We start from the raw sequence: 24625 nt of genomic DNA on the forward strand, positions 1-24625 counted from the left end.
TCCAGGCAATTTATAGTTTAAAAATCTAAATGCTAAAGCAAAAACCTTAAAACTAAACTTCATAGAGTGATAAGTTTTGTCTGATATAAAACATGGCAGCTGAACCCCAGTTTACTGCACTAAACAATTAGGTTACTTTCATGCAATGTAGTTATAGATCTACACTGATTTCAGCCATATTTCCACCGAACAGCTGACTTCCAAAGATGTGACTAAGTGAGAAATTAAGTTTGACTTCAAACTATGCAAATTTTTCATACCATCTGTGTGGTACATGGTTAAGAGTCAAGTGTGAAGTTGTATTTGTAGTGTCTGAAGTTAAAATAACCAATATTATATTTGAACTATTTCCTGAGCATTTTGTTTCTTTTTGATTATTTCTGCAGTCACTTCATCCGAACAAGATGAAGATCAGATCTCAGTTGGAGTCCTCTTTTCTTTCCAGCTTTTGTCTGTAACCAATTCGATTTAAGATGCAGGGCTATAAATAGGTCATGTTCAATTTCTGCTCCGTTTCTAACACATATGTGCAAAGCATATGGCGTACTGCTCTGTCTCTCTGTGTGGATGCGTGTGCATGTGAATAAGGAATGAGGTGGAAAACACATGGGTTTGGTGGCACCACATGGCATCAGTTTAATGTGGGGGTAAACTAGATTTTGATTACTTGGATAAAAAACTTTTTTTTTAATGTAACTGGTTCTTTAATTAATTGTAATATTTCCCTTTAAAATGTTAATGTTACTTTTATAAGTCTAATTTGTTATTTTACAATTTCTATTATTAAGATCTACTAGGTGCTCTTTGGTAAATTAAATGTCTTAATATTTCCAAGTTGAATGCTCCATAATCATTTATGTGATTTTAATAGTGTTCTACAGTGCATGTAGAAATAAGAGTGCAGCATTAACAACAGGCCCTTTTATCTTAATTCTGTGAAAATTACTGACAGTGTATGTGGTTGACATTTTAAGTTGACTTCCCATGGTCCCAACACTTTGATTTTACAGTTTCCTCACATAGCATATTTTGGAAGTCTTCTTGAATATACTGAGAACAGCAGAGCAGCAAAGTGAAGTGAAGTGAAATCTTTAAGCAAATAAAATGTGCATTTATAAAGGTGGCCTGGAATGAACCCCAGCTTCTGTACGGACCTCTGGTGAATTTTATGACTTATTAACTGAAAAACTGCAGGGAAAAGATTTCCTATGTCTCGGGCTTTGCTCATCAGCCTTAACATTGTGAACTGTGTGTATTCAACCCTGGAAGCAGTGTTTTGGTTCTCTGACCGCTTTTCCCACCACTAATCCCGGCTTGTAATGAGACCTACAGCCTGAAGCATTAGCCCACTGGACTCAATCAGGGGGGAGTTTGCTCCTTCCTTTTCGCTGCCAATCTTCTTTCCAATCTTGTGCATGTGTAAATGACAGTGGAAAAAAGACAGCAGGCTCTTTCCATTTCCTAATTTTGGAGCTCTCAGGAAAAATAACTTTTTCTTTGCCTGAAGGCCATCCGCTTACTTCTTACCCATTTCCTTAGCTTCACATTCTTTCCTATTTGAAGAGGTTGATTGAAACCCATCAGGGAAGCAGGAAGACACATCCCTGTGCTTGTTTTGTGGCAGACATAGGTTCACTTTCTCAATTTCATTCCCTGTGTTTCCTCTGCCCTGAAGCAGCAGCTGTGAATTACCATCATTGCTTGAGAGAGTATTTAGACTAAGAATGCTTTTCCTTTAAAAAACAAAGAAGGGGTCATCTCTGATCCAAGGAGGAATGATTTAAAGCACTGGTGCCAGAAATGCAACTGCAACCAAAACAAGAAGTGATCTTGAACCTTAACACTTTCCTCCTAAAGCCATAGTGTTGGTGCCATATACTGTGTACAACTGATTTTTTTTTTATTATCTATATTACAAAGCTACTTTACTCATCACCGACCTTTAGTCTAACCAGCCTCGTCTTTTTTTAGGGAGGAATCAGAAATCTAAAAGAAAGTTGGTTAAGTGGCTGGTAGAAAGAGGTAAGTTTACTTGTCACACCCAGAAGTTACAGTATTTGGCCTGAGGTTAGTGTAATATCCCACCCTGGTGACCGCATTTAGCCCTGATAGCGAGTCACATGCTTAACTGTCACATGTGCTACCATCAATCAAACCAGCAGGGATGTGCAGCACCACAGCAGATTCATAGGCTAAACCGTCTGAGAGGAGTCTGTGGGGATGTGGGATTACTCACACAAGGAAGTCAGTAACAAAACACACAGGTATAGACCTTAGCATGAATAGAGCTTCCTCGTTGCTGTACACCATATGATATTTTGGCTTCCTTTTTGTTTCCTGAATGTACAGATTTTTTTGCACAGTCACGACATTTCTTTGCTTGACAGACCATGTTTTCCTCTCAGGATAGGTTTGAGGACGGAGGAATGACATTAATAGGTTTGTCAGTGCTGCTATACATGTTCTATGACTCTTTATAAAAACAGTGTTTTTAATTTGCTTGCACGTTTAAAGGTTTTAAATAAACAGCAAATTCTTTAGCTTGGTGCTAAAGGGTCAAACAGCTCTGGTGATGCACAGTCCTCTGCATTCTGGTGTCATTTGTCTTTTATGCCCTATTCCCATACATACGCAGCCAACTACAGATCACGTCATGTTAATTTAGAAATTTTCACTTCAGATACGATTTTTTATTTTGCGGGGGGGGGGGGGGTAAACTCACTTGTCACTCACCACTGCAGCTGGTGACATATAACATTAAGACAACAATATTACGTGTCAACTAGAAACAGTCAAATCCTGGTTCCTGTTTATCACCATATACATATTGAAACAGGTCGTTACTCCAAACACCCTACTCCTCGACGTCTGTTCCACATGGTTAACTAACCTTGCTTTCTTGCTACTCACCGTTAGTCTTTTTTGCATGTGGCTGACAGATGTGTGGCATAACGACATCAAGTAAAAATGGTCCAACCAATGAGAGGTGTAATGCGTGTAGTAAATCGCTCTGGACATTTGACACTCTCATAACAACTGCAAAAAGTGAAAATAAAATCAGACTGAAAGGCCTAATATCTGTGTCTTTGACCAAACTGTCGAGTTTGGTTTTAGTCAGCCACTATCTAGGTATACAGTATAGAGTCTTGGTTTCTCCTTAATCTGTCAAACCTCCTCAGCCAAAAGGAAAAAGGCTCAATCATTCCAGTGTAAGCAAAACCCTACAAATAGTATTTTTTCCAGCTATAAAAGAATTGAATGTCGTTACTGTTTGACTGGAGAAGTTTCAATACTGTTTTGTGCTGAACTGTTTAGGTCGATACCTTAAAAGATGTTGAGTACCAATACCCAGGCCGACACACCTCATAAAGTTTTCTACTAAGGCCTGCTTTGTTGACCCATTTACACCACCTCAACGTCTGAGGACAAAGTGCAATGATGACTTCAACAACATATTGTTTGGTCTGTAAGATGGGTGATGACAGGCAGAGCACTGAACTATCAGCACACGGGAAAAACAGGTCCTGATGAAACCTTTCTAAAAACAGTTACAGAAATAAAAGTTGAAACTGCAGGATGTGTTCCCCCCTATTACTATGATGAAAACTATTGACTTGGTTTTAAGTAATGGCAAATGTCTCATTAACACCCTTAGTGACCTTTTGAAAATCCAGACACACAAATCACAACTAGAGAAGAAGGATTAATATTAACGTGTTGCACAGTTTATTTTCAGTCAGTAATGGCTTGAGGCCACGGAATGAAAGTGAAAGTTATTTAACTGAGGTTTATCTGGCAGAGACAATATTTGCAGAAGACTCAACAAAAACAAATTTCAGACACTCTTTGCAAAACACAATGAGGCTCTTATGGTAGTCTGTCCACAGCAGTTAAACAGTTCTTCTTGATGGGAACAATAACAACCCGTTCATGGCTGCAATTTATAATCAGTTCTGTCTACTATTATTTCAAGTAAAAGATGCAATTCAGTAGAGATGAATATTTTGGAGGGAGGTCAGCTTGCTACCAGTCTTTATTTTTCCCATAATACTAATGTAGAAAGTTAAATTGTTGCAGTCATTACATTTGAATGAAAGGAGGTACTGCTTTTACACAACTGTTAGGTGAAGTTTGTTGAGTTATATGCATCTTTACTAATTACCTTCTAGAGAACAGGTGGACAAGCTGACAAGGCGACCAAATATGAGCGCACGGACCCCTCACTTATACTAAACTACTGATATTTTGTTGTTTGCTAAAGGAGGCAATATACATTTTAAAGAGTTTTGTCAAGTTCTCCGACACATACATTTAAATCTTTAACAATAAACCTCAATAGAGCCAAAACTGAAAAAGTATTTTCTGCCTACTACACTCAGGCAGGGTCACAGTAACCTGCCATTAGCTCCAGCAGCTACCTCTATATTATGAGGGAAACACACTAATATAAAGTGCTGACTAAGTGGTAGGGTTCTGCTGTGTTTGACGGTAATTCTACGTCTAGGTTTTGACTGTAGAAGTAACGGCATTGTGTGTTCTGAACTTTCCTTAAAGTGGAAACCATAAATCTGACAGCTTTAACATCAACTAAACTTTACTAGTTAACATTTCTACTGATTTTCCATCATAAATACTACAGGATTCTTTCACATTTTTGTACCATATTGTTGAGATTTAGTAGATCCATCGATAAACCAATTTAGAGAAAATGAATGGTCAATTATTCAGACGAACTTCTGAATAGTAAATGTAATAATCACTCAAAAATGACAAATATTTGATAGTTCAAGCTTCACAAGTGTGAGGTCTTGCAGCCTTTGTCTGGTTTTTATCATTGTAAACAGAATACTTCCTGGTTATAAAATTTGGGGTCTTTTGGACTGCTAACCAGACAAAACAAGCAATTTGAAGATGTTAAAATTCATTTATCGGGGAAAAAACAACTGATATATCTATAAAAAAAAAAGTAATAAGAATATGCTTTAAAGAGCTACCATTCTATGTAAATCACAGTTGAGAAATAAAACAAACACACATTGCAGATTTTGTGGAAAGACTATCAATACGAGGCAGAGCAAACATGACATAGAGCTGCTAAAACATGCTCAACAATGAAATCCAGGCTACCATGGCATGTAACTTTTCATCTTATTTTTAGTCCTAAAAGCTCTTTCTGACAAGGCCTCAGTTTAAGCTCCAGTTGGTTTAGTCGATAAAGCATTATGTTGTGTTGTCACATCCCATGAAGGCATGAGAATCAAAACTCAGCTGCTGCTCTACTCTACCGCTCTGTTTTAAAAGTCTTGGACTTCACACTCCAACAAGGAACATAACGTCATGCCTGTGATCAACAGTGGCCACTACAGGCTCATGAAAGAGAGAAATAAAAACAGGTCATTGTTATTAAGTTACGAGAGTTGCTTTTTCTCCCCCTTTGCTTCATGTTTCTTCACAAAGCACTTCTCTATTATACACAATCAGTGTGGGAAATCAACACCAGTCAAAAGCAGGTTGAGGCTGGTATGATGCTCTCTTTGTCAACAAGCAAGTTTGGAGGGACACTGACTATGACTTAGAGAGCGTCTTCTAAACATCCATCTTCACTTTTGCACATTTTGTTTTGGCGTTTTGTTTGTTTGTTTGTTCTCTGTACATACTGTACATATGTTATTATTATTATTGTTATTTAATTTTTTTCTGTTCCGTTTTATTTTATTCTGCCTTCCTGTGTATATATATTTTGTCCTTGTAAATATACATATATATATATATATTGCCCTTTTTAACGAATATTTCATTTAGTTGCTGCTGTCTTCTTTGCTGCTGCAACAAAACAATTTCCCTCACGAGATTAATAAAGTATTTCTATTTATCTAAAAATCATAGACAGTGAGCAGAAAATTGCTCAGGTTGATGACATCGCTCATTAATATAAGTTCAACAAAACCTTTGCAAGGAAAAAGCCAATACTTTATCAATGCACTTGTTCAACAAGCATTAACATGTCAACAAACAGAAAAGTGATATTTCCGTCTGCTCTGTTCTCAGTCCGCCGCAAAATTTATATCTGACACAGGCACTGCGCACTACCTCAGCTTCTAGCAAATCCTTACAAACAAGCTAAAACAGCAACAACTGTTCATGTGCAACATTACAGTACGCATAGTTTGCCTCGCATTTTTAAATATACCAGCAATACCTTTCACTGCAGACAGCGTCTCTCCTTTACAGCAGAGAGAGCAGAACAGAGGACAGAGGGAGAGACAGATACTGACAGCTCTTTTGTGTTTTTTATTCTTTCAAAAGCTCACTCAGTATTGTGATGTCAGGAATATGATTTATTTTATTGGCAATTTAGATGTGTTTCCAATGAAATATTGAGTTTATACAGAGATTTTGCCATTGTAATGTTACTGTTGCTGTTCCAGAAACTACATTTAGTTATAAAATATTAAATTCTATTCTAGTTCTTAATCGATTCTAGTTGAAAATAATTCCTTGTACACTTTACAGCATTAGGACTCTGAGAATCTCTTTCACAGTCGATACTAAATCGAAAGCAGATCATTTCAGTAAAACAGTGGCGATACCAAGCTCTATTTTGTTAGCAAGCTCCTCTTATAAGACACATAAAAGCGTAAAAGTTCACTGTTGGGAGTATTTACTGACATGTTATGTCACAGAACAAAACATGAAAGTCTCTTAGACTTGTGTTAACCACAGACCTTATTTCAGGCATCTAACCAAAAACCCATTCAAAAAACCCAATGACTTTGAGAGGTGGGAACCAGAGGTGCAAAAATGCCAACTCATTTCCAGGTTTTAGGACTCATTCCTGAGGCACTCTATTAACAAGCCGAATAAAGCAGGCATAACTCAGGGTCATTATACAGCGCTGTTGAAGTTACTGCCAACTCCTGCTGAGTTTGCATGTTAACTTCTGTGCTTAAAAATATTGACCACTGACTATCTGCCGAAGCCACACAGCAAGCATGTGTATGCAGGGCCAAGACTCATACAGCTACAAGTTTCTAGTCCAAATTCAAACTCCATTTCACTCTTCAACTCCTTATTTCAGTCTTGGTAAGACTGTCAACTGCCCAACTACAATCTCAATACAACACAAATCAGGCTGCATTTTTAGCTTAAAACCCACCTAAAAACAAAAAAATCACTGAACCTCTAATGCAGCACAATCATCCATCCAGCAGATGGCTGCAATAAAAACAAACGACAACTGACAAGACACAACAGCAGGTATCTCACGTTCAGCTCTGTTGCAAAATGTTGATAACTTGACAAATATGTGATAATAAACAATGAAGTCAACTTAAATCAGTCAAGTAAACAGCTAGAAAACATGTGACACAACATTCTTATCTGACTTAATACTAGATTTAACTGAACAGCAGCTGCATGATAGCATCCAGCTGAGGGCGATGTGATGTTTACTGTGAGATTTCCACATAATGTTTTTATTTTCATATCTCTACTTGAATAAGACCACTGTGGACAATTTTGCAAACCTCTGAATTATTTTATGGTTGTGTCTGATTCTTAAAAATTGCATTAGTCTGATTTGTGAAGTATTCTATTTTGAGTAAATTTACACAAATAATAATTGGAAACTATTTTGATAATTGCTTACTTTTAAAAGTCATTATTAAGTTATGATTGAACTGAATGGCATATCACCTGAAGATGAAAATAATCTAATTTGTTAGATTATTTTAAGACTCACAATCTCATCTGGATATTCTATCACAGACACTGTGCTGTGTCATAGTATAAAGCAAAAAACAAATATAAAACTACATATCCCAAGATAAAAAAAGGATTTCCAACCCTTATGGGAAATACCCCCAAACTACAAATTTCTACATTATTGGTGGTTATTGCTTAGCTTTTAATTGTTGAGCTACTCTCTTTTCATGAATTCAGAATTTGAAATTAATTTGTACTGTCAACAATTTCCATGAACTTAAAGGAGGAAGTGAATGAATTTATTATTTTCATGTATGACAATCTTATTTATCACTATAACTAAGAGTTTATCTTCCATTTGACATGATGATATTTTACAATTGTCTAATACAATACTATAACTAAACAACAACATTTTGGGGATTTTTTATGGCTACTGGAAAATTACTTAAATCAACCGAGGTGCGTGAGTGTGTGTGTGTGTGTGTGTGTGTGTGTGTGTGTGTGTGTGTGTGTGTGTGTAAAAACTCACCAAATGAGAGTTCTCTTTTGCCTCTTGTACTTGCTGCACCTGTGGTTCAGCTACAACTTTCGTGTCCTGGTCAGAAGTCATGAGCCGTCTGCTTCTTGGCTCCTCAGGGAGAAGTCTCTGTGTCACCAAGTAAGCTACAGGGGGGCGGAGGGGACAAACAAGTTAGATCCAAGAATGGATGTTTATAACAGAACTGTGGCATAATAGCAGTTGTAACACGTGTACGATGAAAAAGGCCGGGGGGGCAATGTCCGATAGTTACTTAATAGAAGCCTGTTGAGGATGAGTGAACTTTAAAATAACACAAAACAACCTCCTGAGATAACTTGGGAGACATTATATGTTTTTTTATACAAATGTGGCTTGATTTAAATACCTGTTTGTGTACAAAATAATGCATGCTATAGTGAATAAAAAAAAAAGTTCAGAGCTCACACAACAGAAGTTGTTTTTTTCTTTATGTTTAACGGCAAAAGCATTGTTACAGCTCTAAAGTTTTAAACTTTTATGTTGACACTGACCCCAAGTTATTCATCTGAACTCACATTTACTCACACTTTTCCAGTAAATACTGACAGATATATATAGGTGACATATATATTTTGATTAAATAGGCAAAATTTATGTTTAATGTCAGATTTAGCTGCAGTTTACCAACTCTTGCCAAAACACAGAAACAATACTACTACTATAAGAGGCAGGTTCAAACCAATGTGATGACAAAATGTGAAGAGTCAACTCCTGCTAACACATTAGCACGACTCAATTTGCAAGTTACAGGTAGAGTGAAGTTTAAAAGGTAAATATCTAACAGTAGGCTGACATCCACAGACAGACCTGCACATTTGGTTTGACAACTTAAACAGATGTTAAAACATATAAATGGAAACAACCAAACAAACAGCCTCCTGGATTAAATTCAAATCTTCGTGACGTGTTAAAAACATGTTGCATTTCCTGTTGACTGGGTTTACAGTAAATGAGAACATGCCTCTCATGATGCCAAGCCAAAATAAATATAAAGGGAAAATGACGTTCTGAATTTGCCAACCTGATTAACAGGTGAAGTAGAATCAAACTTTACATTTAATTTTCGCACTTTTTAAAATGATATTTTCGCCATTTTTTATGCTTTATTTATAGTGACAGACGGATATGTAAGAGGAGAGTGACAGAAGGCCGTGCAACAAATGGCCTTGGTCCAGTGTCAAACCCAGGCAAGGTAAGGACACAGCCTTCATGGTATGTACTGTGCCCCTGATCTACTGGGAGGGGGGCTCCAATTTTTGCACAACACAGACAGATTCCACATTTGTCAGGGATTTTTTTCACTTGCTTAGTCAGGCAAGAGGGTCAGAAATCTTCATGCCTAAAGTAATTTTTACTTGCTCCTCTACCAATATATTGATTATTTATTAGTGAGTATCAAATAACAAAGACTGGGTTAACTGTCATTTTTTGTAAAAGCACTGGCAAAGCCCTGGAAGGTTGTCAGCGGCCTTCTTTGCATATGAGATGTTGTCAGCTGTTATGGCACTCCAACATTTTCTGAAAATATGAGGGTACAAAGCCGTTTTATTCCCCTTGCTCTCAAACTTGCAGGGAACTGTGCAATACATAATTGGAGTTTTGCCCACATCCTCTGATGCCACCCAACTATACTACTATTTCCAGAATAACTGAAATGTTTGCTTACAACACAGCTCATGAACTTCTTTTTTACCCAAAGTTATTTTCAAACAAGTGCTCGTGCAGTACTGTGCATGTGCAACTCTTAACAGAGATGAGAAGGACACGGAAGGAGCTCCAAAAAAAGGATTTAATTCTTTTTTTTAATTTTTATTTGCCCAATCAGGCAAGTGAGTTGCTAGATTTACTAGCCCAATGTGGCATTTTTAACTTGCCGCAGGTAACCCTGTTTGTTGGTCAGATTTCTTGTAGTAAAAAATAAAATTAACAATGAATCTATGGATTCATTTTAAGGGCATGACCCTTTTGCACAGACCGAGAAAACAATATGCGACCATTTGGGCTGTGATGGACAACTGGGTCTTATTTTTGTTTTAGGAGATGACAAAACTGGCAAATGAACATCAACAGAACAGCCAAGAGTAGAGCTGAAATAATTAGCTGGTCATCAGAAAAATTATTGTCACCAGTTTTGATAATCTATTAATCTTGTATATAATGCTTTAAGCAAAAATCGCAAAAATAACAAAAAAAAAAATGGTTGCAGTGTCTACATGTGAATAACTGCTGTTTTGTGTGAGTTAAGTATTTTTTTTAGTATTTTTAGTTTTCAAACTGGTGGTCAGACAAAGCAAGCAGCATAAAAATGTCACCTGGGATCTGGGAGCTTGTGAAGGCAATTTCATTTTAGCATTTACTGACTATTTACACACTGAATTATTAAAAAATAATATTAACAAAATCTGTGGGTTATTCGATAACAAACAAAAAAAATGCTAGTTGTAGCGTGGGTGAGGAGCCTGCAAAAAGTGGCTTTGCAGACGTAAGAAATGCTGTTCGATGGGATTTCACAATTTGATTCAATTTAATTAACTTTCTATCAATCTGCAATTTAAATGCTTCAGCACAACTGACCATCACCTCCACATCTTGGATAGTAGTGTACGCTCTACAGTGACATTTTCTGCACTCAGTTGAATTTTCAACACTTTTCTTGCATCTTTAAGGCAGCAATTTCAGTTCTAGCAGTCTAACTGGTTCACCATTTCCTCTACATCCGACCTTAACATTACACATTCAGAGAAAAAAGTGAGGAGGAGAACTCCAACAAGTCCAAACATCACTGGAAACCCCTTCTTTTCTGTCCTGTTGGAGCCATTTGTAAAGCAGTGATAATCCACACCAACAATCGGGTGCCTGTCTCTGACACGGGCCCTCGCTGTGTTTGCATACAAAGCAGAAAAAGAATGGCATAGCTGTAAAGCTGGTGACCTTTGATCCACATACTGATTCCCATACACGGCATGTGTGTGTATGTGTGTTTGTGTCATGCCACTGTGATGAATGGGGCTAAACACATCTCTCCATCAATACCAGTCAGCTATCAAAACAGCTGTTGTGTGACAGGCTTTCTGAACAGTGGCGTTAAAACCTGTTTGCCAGCTGAAATGTACATTTTAACTTCTGTGACTTTTGTGTGCGTTTTCCATAGCCACACCATAGCACTGCAAATAATATAAATACAGGGGTTAAGAGATATGTTAAATCCATATATTTCTGTGGTTTTGTATCATTTACATGCCATATTTAGACCAAGATTTCTGTGAGTCATTCAAAAGCCTAATTGGGAAAGAGGCCTTTTCTGTAAAAAAAAAAAAAACAAACAAAAAAACTGAGCAGCTGATCAAAACTTGGCAACACACATCCCACTCTACTGCAAATCCTGGCAGTTTGTTGTGTTTTGGAAACTATACACTTCAGCTGTCATATATAAGCTGTGTGAACTCAACAGCCGGTTCCCAATGTTTGACTTCATGAGGGATCATAGGAGTCACAAAACTCACCATAGATCCAAAAAATGCACAATATTCAACTTAAAACAAGGTTGTCTTTCCTTTATCCCTGAAAACCACACAGTTTAGGGATCCACAAGTTAACCAGAACATAACATAAATATCAATGCTTCCCACATTGTGTTCCTAAACTGCTTAAGCCAATACTTTTCACAAACACACAATCAACCATGCAGCACGATGCAAAAAATAACTGTTTTGAGAGTGACCAAGTCTTGATATTTATGTCATGTAGGGCAAAGGGTAATCACAAGACTCCTGGCAACGTTTACAATGCAGTTTGACCTGATACATCCCATAAAAAGACTGACCCTGGCCACTGCACATGTCATTTCCTCTACAAATGCAGTGAGTCAATCATAATGTCTAGACAAGGCCCGAACCAAAACACACGCTTTGCTGGTCCTCCTCCTCCATCCTCTGCCTGGTTTCCACCCTGCATAATCATAAGAGGTGATTTATAACACAAATGCTACCCTGTTGTTCCAAAATAAGCCTTGTGGAGAAAAATGCAACAGGGGGCCAAAGGGGTTTATTTATAGTCGATGGGTTACCGCTGGTGGAGGATGGTCACCAAGCATCCTACATGTTCCTGTGGGGGTGTTGAAACAATGTTTATCTCCATCCAGCGAGGCTACAGCTCGCTTCAAATGAGTTTGTGTGCGTCAACTTTACTAGTCGATCGCTGCAACTTCTACTAAAGACGCAATGCAGGCGCATTTAGTAGCTGACACAGCCGAGAAAGACTGCAGCTCACATGCCATGCCCATGCCAAGGGGCCATGCACAGCGACACTCCTCCTTCACTTAGCAATATGCAGACTCCATGGGAGCGAAGTACAGGCTGAATTTGGGTAATAGATGAACAACAAGGGAGGTGTTTCAATCTTAAACACGCCCTAACATTGTGTTTTAAAGTTGACTCTTGCTAAAAAGTAGCAGCCATGTCTAGTTAGCTGGCTTGCCGTAGCATCCAATGAAAGATGGCGACCTCCGGCGTGATTTCGCGGATTCCCCAACCCCCCCCCCCCATCGTTTTGAATCAGGCTAATATTTAGTTAGCAAGCAAGCTAACTTTTGCCCAAGTTAAGAGAGCAGGGACATAACAGTATCTGTCTGCGTGTTTGTTGCTTTACTGTTAATCCAATTTGACACAAGAATAAGTTGGAAAACAGTTTCTTACTCACCTGTCAACTCTCACTGCACGGCAATGCAAATACTGTGGTGGTAGTGGCAGCTGATGGTGGTGCTGGACTGAGGCCTTGAGTTGGCTTCCAGGCTAAATACGCAGGGTATTAGCTAGCAGGCTATATCGAGCACGCTAGCTAGGAGCAACGGGCTTACCGCTCTAAACCTAACCGCAAACAGCCTTCAGATTTCAGGGGGGAGGGGGGTGACCACGACTAGTTGCAGTGCAATGACAAATCGACGCCCCCCAAAACTGCCTGCAAAAAATGGGCTTCTCCGACCAGCACTGCAAGCTAGTTAGCGAGTAAGCTAGCCAAGAGTTAGCTAGGTGGCTAGCTAGCTAGCTTGCCTGTCAACTTTGTGCTCGATAAATCTGGCGCCTGGAAATTTCACGCGAAGCAAATTCCTCACGGTCAACAACAGGCTTTGTGGGAAGGGGAGTCAAAAACCAGCCAAAACACCCTGAAACCGAGGAATAAACGTTACTCGTCTCAACGCTTCCGATCGATCAAACACTCGGTACAGCTAAAGATGAGAGAGGAGGGGAGGGGGGTCGGAATGGAGAAGTCGCTGTTTCCTTTCCCTTTCGTGTGCAGCACAGAGATCGTCTATATTACAGTTGATGGAGCACTCACCAGAGGCCAGTCGTCCGGCCTCAAATTGTGCCATTTAAAATGCCTTAAAAACAATGCATGCGTTTAATAATGGCTATTTCAAAATTATACTATAGACTTCATCTAGATATACACACAGTACCCAGGACCAGGGTTAGATATAGATAGTGGAGCTGCAATGATAATTTGATCGATTATCAACTGTTACATTAATCAACTAATTTGATGATTGATTAATCATTTTAAGTATTTTTTAGTAACTAAATTCCACTGTCTTAGAAGTTAATGATTTCTGTTTTCTTTATATCCTCTGTTATAGTAAACTGAAAATATTAACAGAGAAAATAGCTATAGACTCTATGGTTGTATCCCAAATAGATAGACAGATGTACTTTATTGATCCCAAATTGGGAAATTCTTGTGTTACAGCAGCAGGTGCAGTGCAATAGCTGCAAAATATAAATACAAGTCATAGAAATTAAAATTTAGGTATTGTTAAAAAAAAATTAAACAACTGGTAAGTGCAATAAAAGCAGTTCCCTGAGGATGTTTGTGTAGTGAAAGTAGTGAAGTAAGGTATGGTATGCACAGTATACCGTACAGTCCTATTTTATACGGTCAGTACAATACAGAATAGGCTACACTACAGTACAGTACAGTACAGAAAGCTCCAGCAGTAATTTTTATATTAGTAAAACCCGTTGTTTGAGTGGGTGGTACAGATGGACTCAGCAGAGTGAGACCTCCTCGTATTTTTCCTTTCTCTGGTGCAGCACTGAACCCGGAGGCGTCTATGCATTTCCCGAGACGGATCGGGCTGCAGTCTCAAAGAGCCCCAACTCCACAATAAAACACACCCACTACACTGTACGACACACCTTTTTCACTCCAAAACACTCCCACTACACTAAAAAGTCCATCTCTTAATTGTTTGCTTATATCCTATGGATATTTCCCTCAACCTTGAATGAATAGTTTAAATTCAACTAAATACTTTTTCTTATTATTATAATTATTATCATTATTGTTATTATGATTACTATTATTATTATTATTATTATTATTACTACTACTATTAATCAATTATCATATCAGTTATCATCATTATCAACTAAACGTTCATTATAGTAATAATAATAATACAGGAACAGAGCAGATCGGCTTTAATCAGTGAAAGCAACATGACAGAAGGAGAGTTTTTACTTTAAGGTTTATCCGCTAAGCAACCACGGTGTAAAAGTAGAAGCAAAAAACATTTAATACTTGTGTGTGTGTGTGTGTGTGTGTGTGTGTGTGTGTTACACTATATGTTTTAAAATGAGTGAGCTGAACCGTTGTGTGCATGAATGTGCAAGAGAGTGAATTTCAAAATACACGTAAAATAATTTCAATAATAATATAATTTTTTTTTGTCTCTTTTTTTTTTTACCATTTTGAAAAACAAAATTTTTGTTCTTCTCTTGACGTGTCTGTATTCGGACACAGGGGGGCGATCTGCAGAAAAACTGGCCAAAGTGTTTTTTCAGCGTCTCTTCCGGTTTTAACGGAAAGAGGAGCTTTCCTTTCCCCGTGCCGTCAGCGGACTACAACGTGTCCCGACAAAATGGCACTTTATAATTTCAAGAAGATTATGGTGGTTCCCACCGCAAAGGTAAGTTTTGTTCCTCCTCTTTAGCGTTTCAAACGGGCGTTGTTTTGGCTGCTTTGTTGTTGAGCTTTGAGAGACAGTGGAAGATAGAAGAAAACATGGTGGGATCCTGTCGGGAAGGAAAACACGTGCTGAGCTGGTGTAAAGAGACAGCAGCAGGTTCCCATCCAAGTATGTCCATGTATCGTGTGTAACGTTAGATAGTGTACCAGAAGAGGAAAGGAGAAAAGTGAGATCAAACAGCCAATTCCTGATGATTAGTCCAAAAATTGTCAAAGCAGACATAAGCCAAGGTGTCCCATAACAAACACCGTAAGACAATCTGGAAGTTTAATCTTCATCCCCCCCAAGAGCAAGGATACGTAGAATCATGTCACAAAAGTTTTAGAGCTTTTATTTGTATTACTTGTATGCCGAATTGACAATAGGACATGGATGAGTTGTGGACATTATATATAATGGGTTTTTTAAATAAATTGTCCGCTTTTGCACTCACGTATTAAAATGAAAAATTTGTTAATGAATTTTGGCAGAAGTCTTAAGAAAAACGGTCTACACGAGATTTTTCTGGGTGAAACTGCATGTTTTTGTGGATACATGTTAAGTAGCTGTTCCAGTGCATGGTACCGTGTTGATAGATTGAATAAACCAATAATGTGACACTCAAATTTGCAGTCACTTAAAAACTCAGCCAAGCACCATTTGCCAAGGCAAAGGTACAAGGCAGTAAAAGCCCAAGGCATAACAGATGAAGCAAATACTTTAAAGCTGCAAACTGCTTTAGTGAAAAATCTCATGCTTTCCCAAAAATAAAATGCCAAAAATGGTAAACGTATCTGGTTTGTAATAAAGTGAATAATATGTGTAGTAAAAATGGCACTTCCCTTCACATAAACTTTGCAAACTGTTCTCCTCTCTGCAGGATTTCATCGACATCACTTTATCTAAAACACAAAGGAAGACACCCACAGTGGTACACAAACATTACCAGATCCACCGCATTCGACATTTTTACATGCGAAAAGTGAAGTTCACCCAGCAGAACTACCATGACCGCCTCACGCAGATCCTCACTGACTTCCCCAAGCTCGACGTAAGTCAAGATGCTCCTTATGTGCTTTAAATAACAATTTTTTTCCCTTTGTCTGACTTCAGTCAATGTGATCAGTTTGTAAAATTTGATAATGCGCTGTTTTTTCCCTCAGGACATCCATCCATTCTACGCTGATCTGATGAACGTGCTGTATGACAAAGACCATTATAAGTTGGCCTTGGGACAGATAAACATCGCCAAGAATTTGATTGATAAGTAAGTTTGTCTAAACATGCACAAATATACATGTAACAAGATCTAATACATAATCATGATAATTATAAAAGAGAAGGAAGCAACATGGTAAATTAACAATTCATTTTTTTAAACTCCCCTCCAGTGTTGCTAAAGACTATGTGCGCCTGATGAAGTATGGAGATTCTCTGTACCGGTGTAAACAGCTGAAGAGAGCCGCTCTAGGTCGTATGTGCACCATCCTGAAACGGCAGAAGTCAAGTCTGGAGTATCTGGAACAAGGTAATAATCTAAAAAGATGCATAGTGGCTAAAATGCTCTCAGAGTCCTTGCAGAAAATAAGTATTTTTTCTTAAATTAATTTATTACGTGTTTGCTTCAAATTGGTCAGATGGATCAGATTCTGCTACTATGTTATTTCTGTTGACATGTCCCCTTTTTTTGTACTTTTCCTGTCAGTTGAGAGATTTTTATTAGCCTTATTTTCTACCTTTATCTGTCTTTTCAGTCTTGCAATATGTGAAAATAACTAATCTCCATGTCAACAGTGCGTCAGCATCTGTCCCGTTTGCCGACCATTGACCCCAACACGAGGACTCTGCTTCTGTGCGGTTACCCCAACGTCGGCAAGTCCAGTTTCATCAACAAGGTAAACAGCTGTCCAGAAATAATGAGTGTTTGAGACTGCTCCATTCTGATGAAAAATTCAAGTTTAAGTATTCTCTTTTAAAGGGCTGCTTTACGTAGGATTCTTAGTTTCAACAGCTCTCTGTAATCTACAGGAATCATTGGTTTCAGTCCCTTTATGTTAACGTAGAGTTAACAGAGTGTAAATGGTCTTCCTCCTTGTCAGGTGACCAGAGCGGATGTTGATGTCCAGCCCTACGCGTTCACCACCAAGTCTCTGTTTGTGGGTCACATGGACTACAGATATCTCCGCTGGCAGGTAAGACGCACCAGCTCTTACTGTCACCCTTCACTCACGGTTTCTTCCCCCCTCCCCAGACATGTTTTCTTGCTTCATATGTGTTTTAACTTACGCTATATTATAAACATGAACTGGAGATACAGTGCAGTAGAATTATTAATATTATTATTTTTTTATTCGTGTTGATGTGTTTTTGCTGAAAACACATTGATGTGTTCATTTTGATTTTTTTTTGTTAATAAATATGCATGCTCTTAAATTTGCAATATGCGTATTTACCTTTTACTTGATGTTTCCAGGTCCAAAGTGTTTAATAATAATTTAACAAATTTCAGGCCAGAAATATAATATAATAAAGTAATGTAGATATTTTTAGTATGTTTTTATAAAAGGACCCTTTTTTCAACACATAAGCAGTGACTGAGTCATTATGACAGGCTTCTTTTGTGTTTTAATGTTGTCATTTGTACTGAAATTGTGTTGTGCTGACATGTTTTATGGTCTAAAAAAACAGCCTTAATGTCTCTTGCCATATTAGAGGTTTAGCTATTATAAATGTGTTTAATGTGCAGGCATTTGTCTTTTCCCGTACTATTTCACACTTTGGTCCGGTCACACTGGCTATTCTTATGCTAACTTTTTTTCTCTGTGTGTGTGTAGGTGGTAGACACCCCTGGTATCCTGGACCACCCTCTGGAGGACAGGAACACCATCGAGATGCAGGCCATCACGGCTCTGGCTCACCTGCGAGCTGCGGTTCTTTACGTCATGGACGTGTCTGAGCAGTGCGGTCACACTCTGCAGGAACAGCTGGAGCTCTTCAACAACATCCGACCCCTGTTTGCAAACAAGGTCAGACGTGTGTTGTTACAGTTCTTTTTTTTTTCAGCAGCAAGTGGCAGAGACAACATTACTCATCAATGTGATAATGATGTCAGAAAACTTGCAAACTCCAGTTTTCTTCCTCTTCATAGCTGATATAAGAGATATGTGAAATATTTTAGCTTTTTCTGGATGAAGTACTTTATTTTTAATGTGGTGCCCTCGAGGTTAAAGGTGGGCCTGTGATACCAAAAAATAACATTATTACGACCACTTTGGTGCCTTTGAGCAAAGCAGGACAGAGAACGATTAGCTCTCAGTGAGTCTTCCCTGAATAAATAAAGATTTCTTTAAAAGAGAGATGATTTTGGATTTAGTTTGAATTTTTCTGGATTTAGATGCCAAGATTTATCACTTTTTAAACGTTCCCAGAACTAACAAGGGTTTGATATTGTTAGAGATTTAGGGTTTGGTCACAGAAGCTATTAAAACGTTTGTGACTGACTAATTTAAAAAAAAAAAAAAAAAAAGCAGAGAATTGCTGTAATTGGTGGAATATGTTGCAAAGACTGAATTTGCACTGTGATTTTGCATATTTTGTTACTTCCAGTGACCAAATACAAACTGTGCTGACTTTGTTGACCTTAGAACTTCAGTTTTGACACTACTACATTTTGAGTGTGACCTTTTTTTTTTTTTGTGATGCACAGATGAATTTTGCTGTGCCACTCTGTGATTTGACAAGGCTCTCATAGGCTGCTGTGAACTGACTCTTGCCATAAAAACAGAGATACTTACTTTCTTTTTGGTTAAAAGGTAAATTAAAGAAATCTCACAATCTTAATTTTTAATATTCTCAAATTTGACTTGAGCAAATACTTGGATTGGACATCTGTGCAGCAGTTATTTTTAGGTTATTATGACTATGACATTTCAATTCTTGCACCCGGCTGCAGGAAATGTTTTCTCATTTGACAGTCTAATTTCCTGCACAAAATTAGTTTTGCATGGTGATTATGCTTTATCAATTTAATGAATTATTTTAAGAAAAGACACTTTTGAGCGCTAGCTCCTCTCTGTTATATTATAAGCATGGGAGCACAGAAGGTGCAAACTTTTACTTGCAGACATTGACAGGAAAAAGCTCATCACCTGGGTTTTATACATTTTGTTCGCTTTTCCAAATTTTAGGCTCCCTATACCCAACCCCTTAAACTCTGAGCAAATGAGGGAAAACCACAATGACTCTCTTTGGGATTAAATAAAAGGTGAATAAATACTGGCTTTACAATGGAACACCTCAAAGTGCAAGTAATTGAAGTAATGCTGATGTCTCGCTCCCTGCAGCCTCTCATCATTGTGGCCAACAAATGTGATGTGAAGAAGATCAATGAGCTGTCTGAGGAGAACCAGGTGAGTGATTCAACAGTTAAGACACAGTTTGATCTGCCTAAGTTGTGACGAGGCTTTGATTTTGTTTCCCCCCCCACCAAAATCACATGGACAAGATGCATAACACATAGGAGTATACTGCAGAGCTGATTCTAATTCTAAGAACCACTTGTTTGTTTTTGTGAAATCTGTATATGAAACTGTAGAGAGTGAGGGTTTATTAGCACAAATATTAAAGCTATAACTTGACCTTATAGTCACACCTTTGCCTGTCGTTCTTTTTGCTGTCAGAAAATCTTTGCAGATCTCTCTGCTGAAGGGATCCCTGTGATTGAGACCAGCACCCTGACCGAGGAGGGAGTCATGCAAGTTAAAACTGAGGTGAGCTGCGGCAGACTCCTGACTCCCTCTTGAGCCCTGGAGGGGTATAGGAATAAAGTGTTACATTGTTGCTGAGAATAAGTTGTGATTCGTGGTTTGTGTGTTTTCAGGCCTGCGACCGGCTCCTCGCACATCGCGTTGACACCAAGATGAAGAGCAAGAAGGTCCATGATGTTCTCAACAGGCTCCACCTGGCTATGCCCACCAAGAGAGATGACAAGGTAAGAACGAGCCCTGGTCTGATCTGACGTCTGATAAAATTACATCCTCATTTTTGCTTTTCACTGATATGAAGCCTTATTATTTTTTATATTGTCATTTGCAGGAGAGACCTCCTTTCATCCCAGAAGGAGCCTTGATGCGCAAGAAGGCGATGGAGGTGGACGCACCCAAACGCAAACTGGTATGTCCCATGTTAACATCAGGCACGAGGACAAAGTCACAACAGGGCTTTCATTAAAATGAGACGTGGCACACCGAACTGTGCCCTGTGTGACTGTACAGTAAACCATTTCATCGTTTATCTTGCAGGAGAGAGATCTGGAGATGGAGCTTGGTGATGACTACGTTCTGGACCTACAGAGTGAGAAGTTTTTTCTTTTAAAGCAACACAAGTAAAAAATTTGTAGAAAGTAAACGCTTAAATCTGCAATAATGATATTGTCTTGTTTAGAATACTGGGATCTGATGAACGAGGATGAGAAGCATGATAAGATCCCCGAGGTTTGGGAGGGCCACAACATTGCAGATTACATTGATCCTGAAATCATGAAGGTGAGTCTCTGCAGAGTGAAGTGGGAAACTCCCACTCCCAACTCTCTTGGTAGATTGTAATTTAAACTAACTCCAGCTGTCTGCTGTAACGCAATGTCCTCGGGTGTGGTTGTAGTGCCTGAGGCAGATTCTCACTTAAGTTTTAAAATAAAATGTCTATTTTGAATCAGCAACTTGAACCAGGGAGCAGCTTTAACATAAGTTACTGCTTCATTTACAAAATATCAGTCACACCCAGCGTTGTTCACTTAATATAGTAAAGAAGACAAGTGAAACGTTTGAGCTCGCAGAGGCTCCAAAAACATCATCTGTACATTTTGAAATGTACATGCCAGTATGTGGCTTCTGCTTACAATTTGCAACCCTGCTGCTGCACATGGTCATCATCCCTGATGATGTGACCCACGCATCTTTGTGTACCACATTTTGCACTTGGTCTTCTATAATTGCAATGCCTTATGTTTTATGGGTTGTTTTATATGTGGTGCAACTATCTTAGCCAGGCTATACACTGCTATGTAGTCTTTCTTTTATAGTTCATCTTGTCAAGGGACAAAGCTGTGTCGGCAACTATGTTCCTCATTTCTATTAGCAGACCCTAAAGCCTGCACTGAACTCCACACAAGAGTTTTAATGTATTAAGCTCCCTTGGTCTCTACAAAAAGTATTTAGTATATAGTAAATTAGAAAACTCGCTCTTTTGTAAAGAGTTAAAGTAATTGTGCTAAAATTCAAAACTGTCCCCTTTGGCTGTTTTTTTTTTTATCGTATTATGCGAAAGCTTTACACTGGTCTTATTTAATTGGTTGGTGGTTTTAGATAGATATAGTCTGTTAAATATGATCTTCTGCACGATCCTTTTTGTCAGTTATTTATGGTTTTACATATTAATTTTGATCTTGTGATAGTTATTTGTGTTGCCTATTTCCTTAAACTCATCTCTGCATTTATCAGCCAGCATACTCTGATGCTCACCCAGTTAGATAAAAAAAAAACTAAAGGAATCTAGTTTCCTTGATTTCCTAGAGGAGCAAAGTAAAGGTATATAGACTTAATTTTTAATGATTTGAGGTCTCTGTTTCCCATCCCACAGAAACTGGAGCAGCTGGAGAAGGAGGAGGAGCTGAGGGAGCGAGCCGGAGAGTACGACTCTGACGATGAGAGCGAAGACGAAGAGATGCAAGAGATCCGCGTTCTGGCCAAACAGATCCGCGAAAAGAAGCAGCTCATGGTTGAAAAGTCCAAAGAGAAGGACGTGCATGGGCCTCGCATGCCCAGGACTGTCACCAAGGTGAGGATGCCGTAAATATATGTCTGCCGCCAATGTACTGACGACAGAGAACTTCAACCATCCAAGAAATAGTAAATGCGTTTTCTGGTGTATCTAGATTTAGCATCAGTTCATAATTGTCAGTGTTGGAACATAGAGGAAATTTTGATATGAGGAATAAAACAGAGACATTACCCACATTAACTGTGGTTGTTCATAGGTGTCTCCTTTCTAAATAAAATATACTTTGTATGCTTGGTGTAAGACCTTTAGACTTAAGCGGTTAGGTTCGTAGTTCTTTTTTTTCCCCATACATTTAAAGCAAAACAGAACTATTAATTTAATAACAAAATCCTGACAAATTTCAGAGTAAAAAAATTGAAATAATCCATAAAATTTTAGCATAATCCTAGAGCATTTTTTATTTGAAAAGACCCTTAAATTTTCCTACTTTGAGTGTGTCACCTAGTGGAGACTTCTACCCAAATTATTATGTCTCAATTTTTTAGGTATTTCGAGTGTGTGCTTTTGTTTGAGTGTAGATATGACCAAAATTCAACTGTAACCACCACTGTGTCTGCATGTGTGTTTAATGTGTACAGGTTGAAAGGAAGAAGCTAGAGAAGGAGATGGGTGACCTCGGTCTGGACATGAATGACAAAGACGGTGTAAGTTCCTCCTTTAGATCAGAAAATACAGGAAATATAATCGACTCTATATAGTGTGGTATAGTAGTGTTGATCATTTGGACTGTGTCCTGTTCATAATTTTATGTGAGAAATATTACACATACACATTTGTGAAAAGGAAAAGAAAATTTTAGAACTGTATATGGAGTATTGTCAACAGTGTAAATGGGCTTTATGATTCACAGTTGCAGTAGTCAAGGCCGCCACCCTATTGCACTTAAAAATCCTAAAATAATGACATTTTCAGTAGCTATTTTACCACTACTTCAAGATTATATTTTAATCACGAGGCCTTTAATTCAAATATTGTCCTGTGCTACTTTTGCCAGCGTAATCTCAACCCAAAACATGACAGAATTGAGTCACTAACTAAATAAGACCTTACAATTCATAAAGTAAATCTTGTGAAACTTGCTAAAGGAATATTTTCCCACACGAAGCACTGATTTACAAGTATTTTCCTCTTACATTTTTAGAGCCACTATGCACAACAAGCCCGACGGTCCCGCAGCATCGCTAAGAAACGTAAACGTGAAGCTTCAGCCCCTCCGACCTCCAAAGTCCGCAGCCAGAGTGCCTCCCGTCCACCACGAGACCAGTCTGGTTTAAGAGATCCAAAGGTATGTGACAGTGTCTTTACTTGGCTTAGTTTCTTTGTCATCCTAACTCTAAAAGATAATTAACTGGATTTTATGTGGAAGACTAATTAACATTATTTCTGAGAAACTGTCACCTCTTTTTTTAATGTGGGAAAAACAAGGCAGTGGTGCATTAAATAAATCCTGATTCTGAAACTTATTTTGAAGATAACTCATGTCAGTGTCTTCTTTGTTTGATCCTCAGATGGCAAAGAAGGCAAAGAAGATGATGAAGAACTCCCAGAAAGGAATGAACCGCCAAGGCAAGAAGGGAGAGGCAGACAGACACGTTTTTGACCTCAAACCCAAACACCTCCTGGCCGGGAAGAGGAAGTCTGGCACCACCGATCGCAGATAAAACTGCTTTTTCTGGACTGTTGAGACCTGGACACTTTTGGAAAAGAGTCTTCTTTGGGGACATATTGTTTGTTTCTTCATTCTATACATTTGCTACAGAGTAAAAATAGAGGAACATGAGAAACATATTTTCTTTAGAAAACAGGAAACCCTGGTCATTTCATATTTATGTGACGTGATGAGAGTGTCATCCTTGAGGATGGCTGTGCCACAAGAAACTGTAAAACCTCTGGGAAAATGCATCAACCCATTTAAATGATTAGCAATTATAATAGCTGTTTGTCTCTTATTTGTCAGCTCTCAAGGTTTTGCTCATAAAAGTAAAACTGAAAATCAAAGAAATCGTAAAACTAAATGAAAAAGCAGAGACCCAGAAAGCAATTGTGTGACAGTTTATCTCTTATGAAATTACTGCGGTTGCCTTGATCAAACATACATCCTGATTAACAAAAATATGTCAAATATGTAGTTGTTAAACTGATTTGTATGCAATTTCACAAGTTTTTTCTCTTGGCAAAAGCAGTTAAGTGAACTTTTACCTTACAGCTTGTACGTGGCTCAGGAAATGCTGGGTTTGCTTTGGATGAAGTAATGATGATACTTCCTTTACATGTCTCTCCTTGAGAAGATATTTGTCAACAAGGGAGCCAAATAAATATTCACCTGAACTAAACTGTGTGTCAGGGTGTTTAACATAAATCATCTATGAGGTCTGCTTTTATCTTGAAAAGCCGAAGTCATGCCGTGTATAAAACCCCCTCTGTGTTTTAACTTCACCTCTATGATAACCTGTATGTAGTTGGAAATTTATTTTGTTTATTTTTTGTTACTTTACTATTTTTGGTTGGCATTCCTTTCT

General features: G+C 38.2%; 2 protein-coding genes across 3 annotated transcripts in view; one reads left to right on the forward strand and one right to left on the reverse strand.

Annotated features, from left to right (window-relative positions):
- LOC121951497 (la-related protein 4B-like) overlaps window positions 1-13497 on the reverse strand; it is a 40656-nt gene extending 27159 nt beyond the window's left edge. For both annotated transcript variants that reach the window (XM_042497839.1, XM_042497838.1), the window contains exons 1-2: window positions 12965-13497; window positions 8237-8370 (exon numbers count right to left, since the gene is read on the reverse strand). In XM_042497839.1, the coding sequence (XP_042353773.1) occupies window positions 8237-8317 (81 nt within the window). In that variant the 5' untranslated portion in view covers window positions 8318-8370; window positions 12965-13497. The remainder of the gene's footprint in view (window positions 1-8236; window positions 8371-12964) is intronic.
- Window positions 13498-15118: 1621 nt separating this feature from the next.
- Window positions 15119-24439, forward strand: gtpbp4 (GTP binding protein 4). The gene is made up of 17 exons (XM_042498287.1): window positions 15119-15230; window positions 16150-16320; window positions 16433-16536; window positions 16661-16797; window positions 17064-17164; window positions 17369-17461; window positions 18104-18295; window positions 19613-19678; window positions 19949-20038; window positions 20149-20259; window positions 20364-20441; window positions 20570-20621; window positions 20712-20812; window positions 21906-22103; window positions 22685-22750; window positions 23248-23391; window positions 23615-24439. The coding sequence occupies exons 1-17, from the start codon at window positions 15183-15185 to the stop codon at window positions 23765-23767; spliced, it is 1905 nt and encodes a 634-aa protein (XP_042354221.1). The 5' UTR covers window positions 15119-15182; the 3' UTR covers window positions 23768-24439.
- The last annotated feature ends 186 nt before the right edge of the window (window positions 24440-24625 follow it).

The sequence above is a fragment of the Plectropomus leopardus genome, chromosome 12, assembly GCF_008729295.1.
Source record: "Plectropomus leopardus isolate mb chromosome 12, YSFRI_Pleo_2.0, whole genome shotgun sequence".
Classification (NCBI taxonomy): Eukaryota; Metazoa; Chordata; class Actinopteri; order Perciformes; family Serranidae; genus Plectropomus; species Plectropomus leopardus.

Bases quoted from the DNA above. Each gene is read 5' to 3' on its own strand.
- gtpbp4 (XM_042498287.1), top strand. From the start codon at position 15,183: ATGGCACTTTATAATTTCAAGAAGATTATGGTGGTTCCCACCGCAAAG. The intron at 19,679-19,948 runs GTGAGTGATTCA...TTTTGCTGTCAG, and splicing joins AGCTGTCTGAGGAGAACCAG to AAAATCTTTGCAGATCTCTC. The intron at 20,442-20,569 runs GTATGTCCCATG...TTTATCTTGCAG, and splicing joins ACGCACCCAAACGCAAACTG to GAGAGAGATCTGGAGATGGA.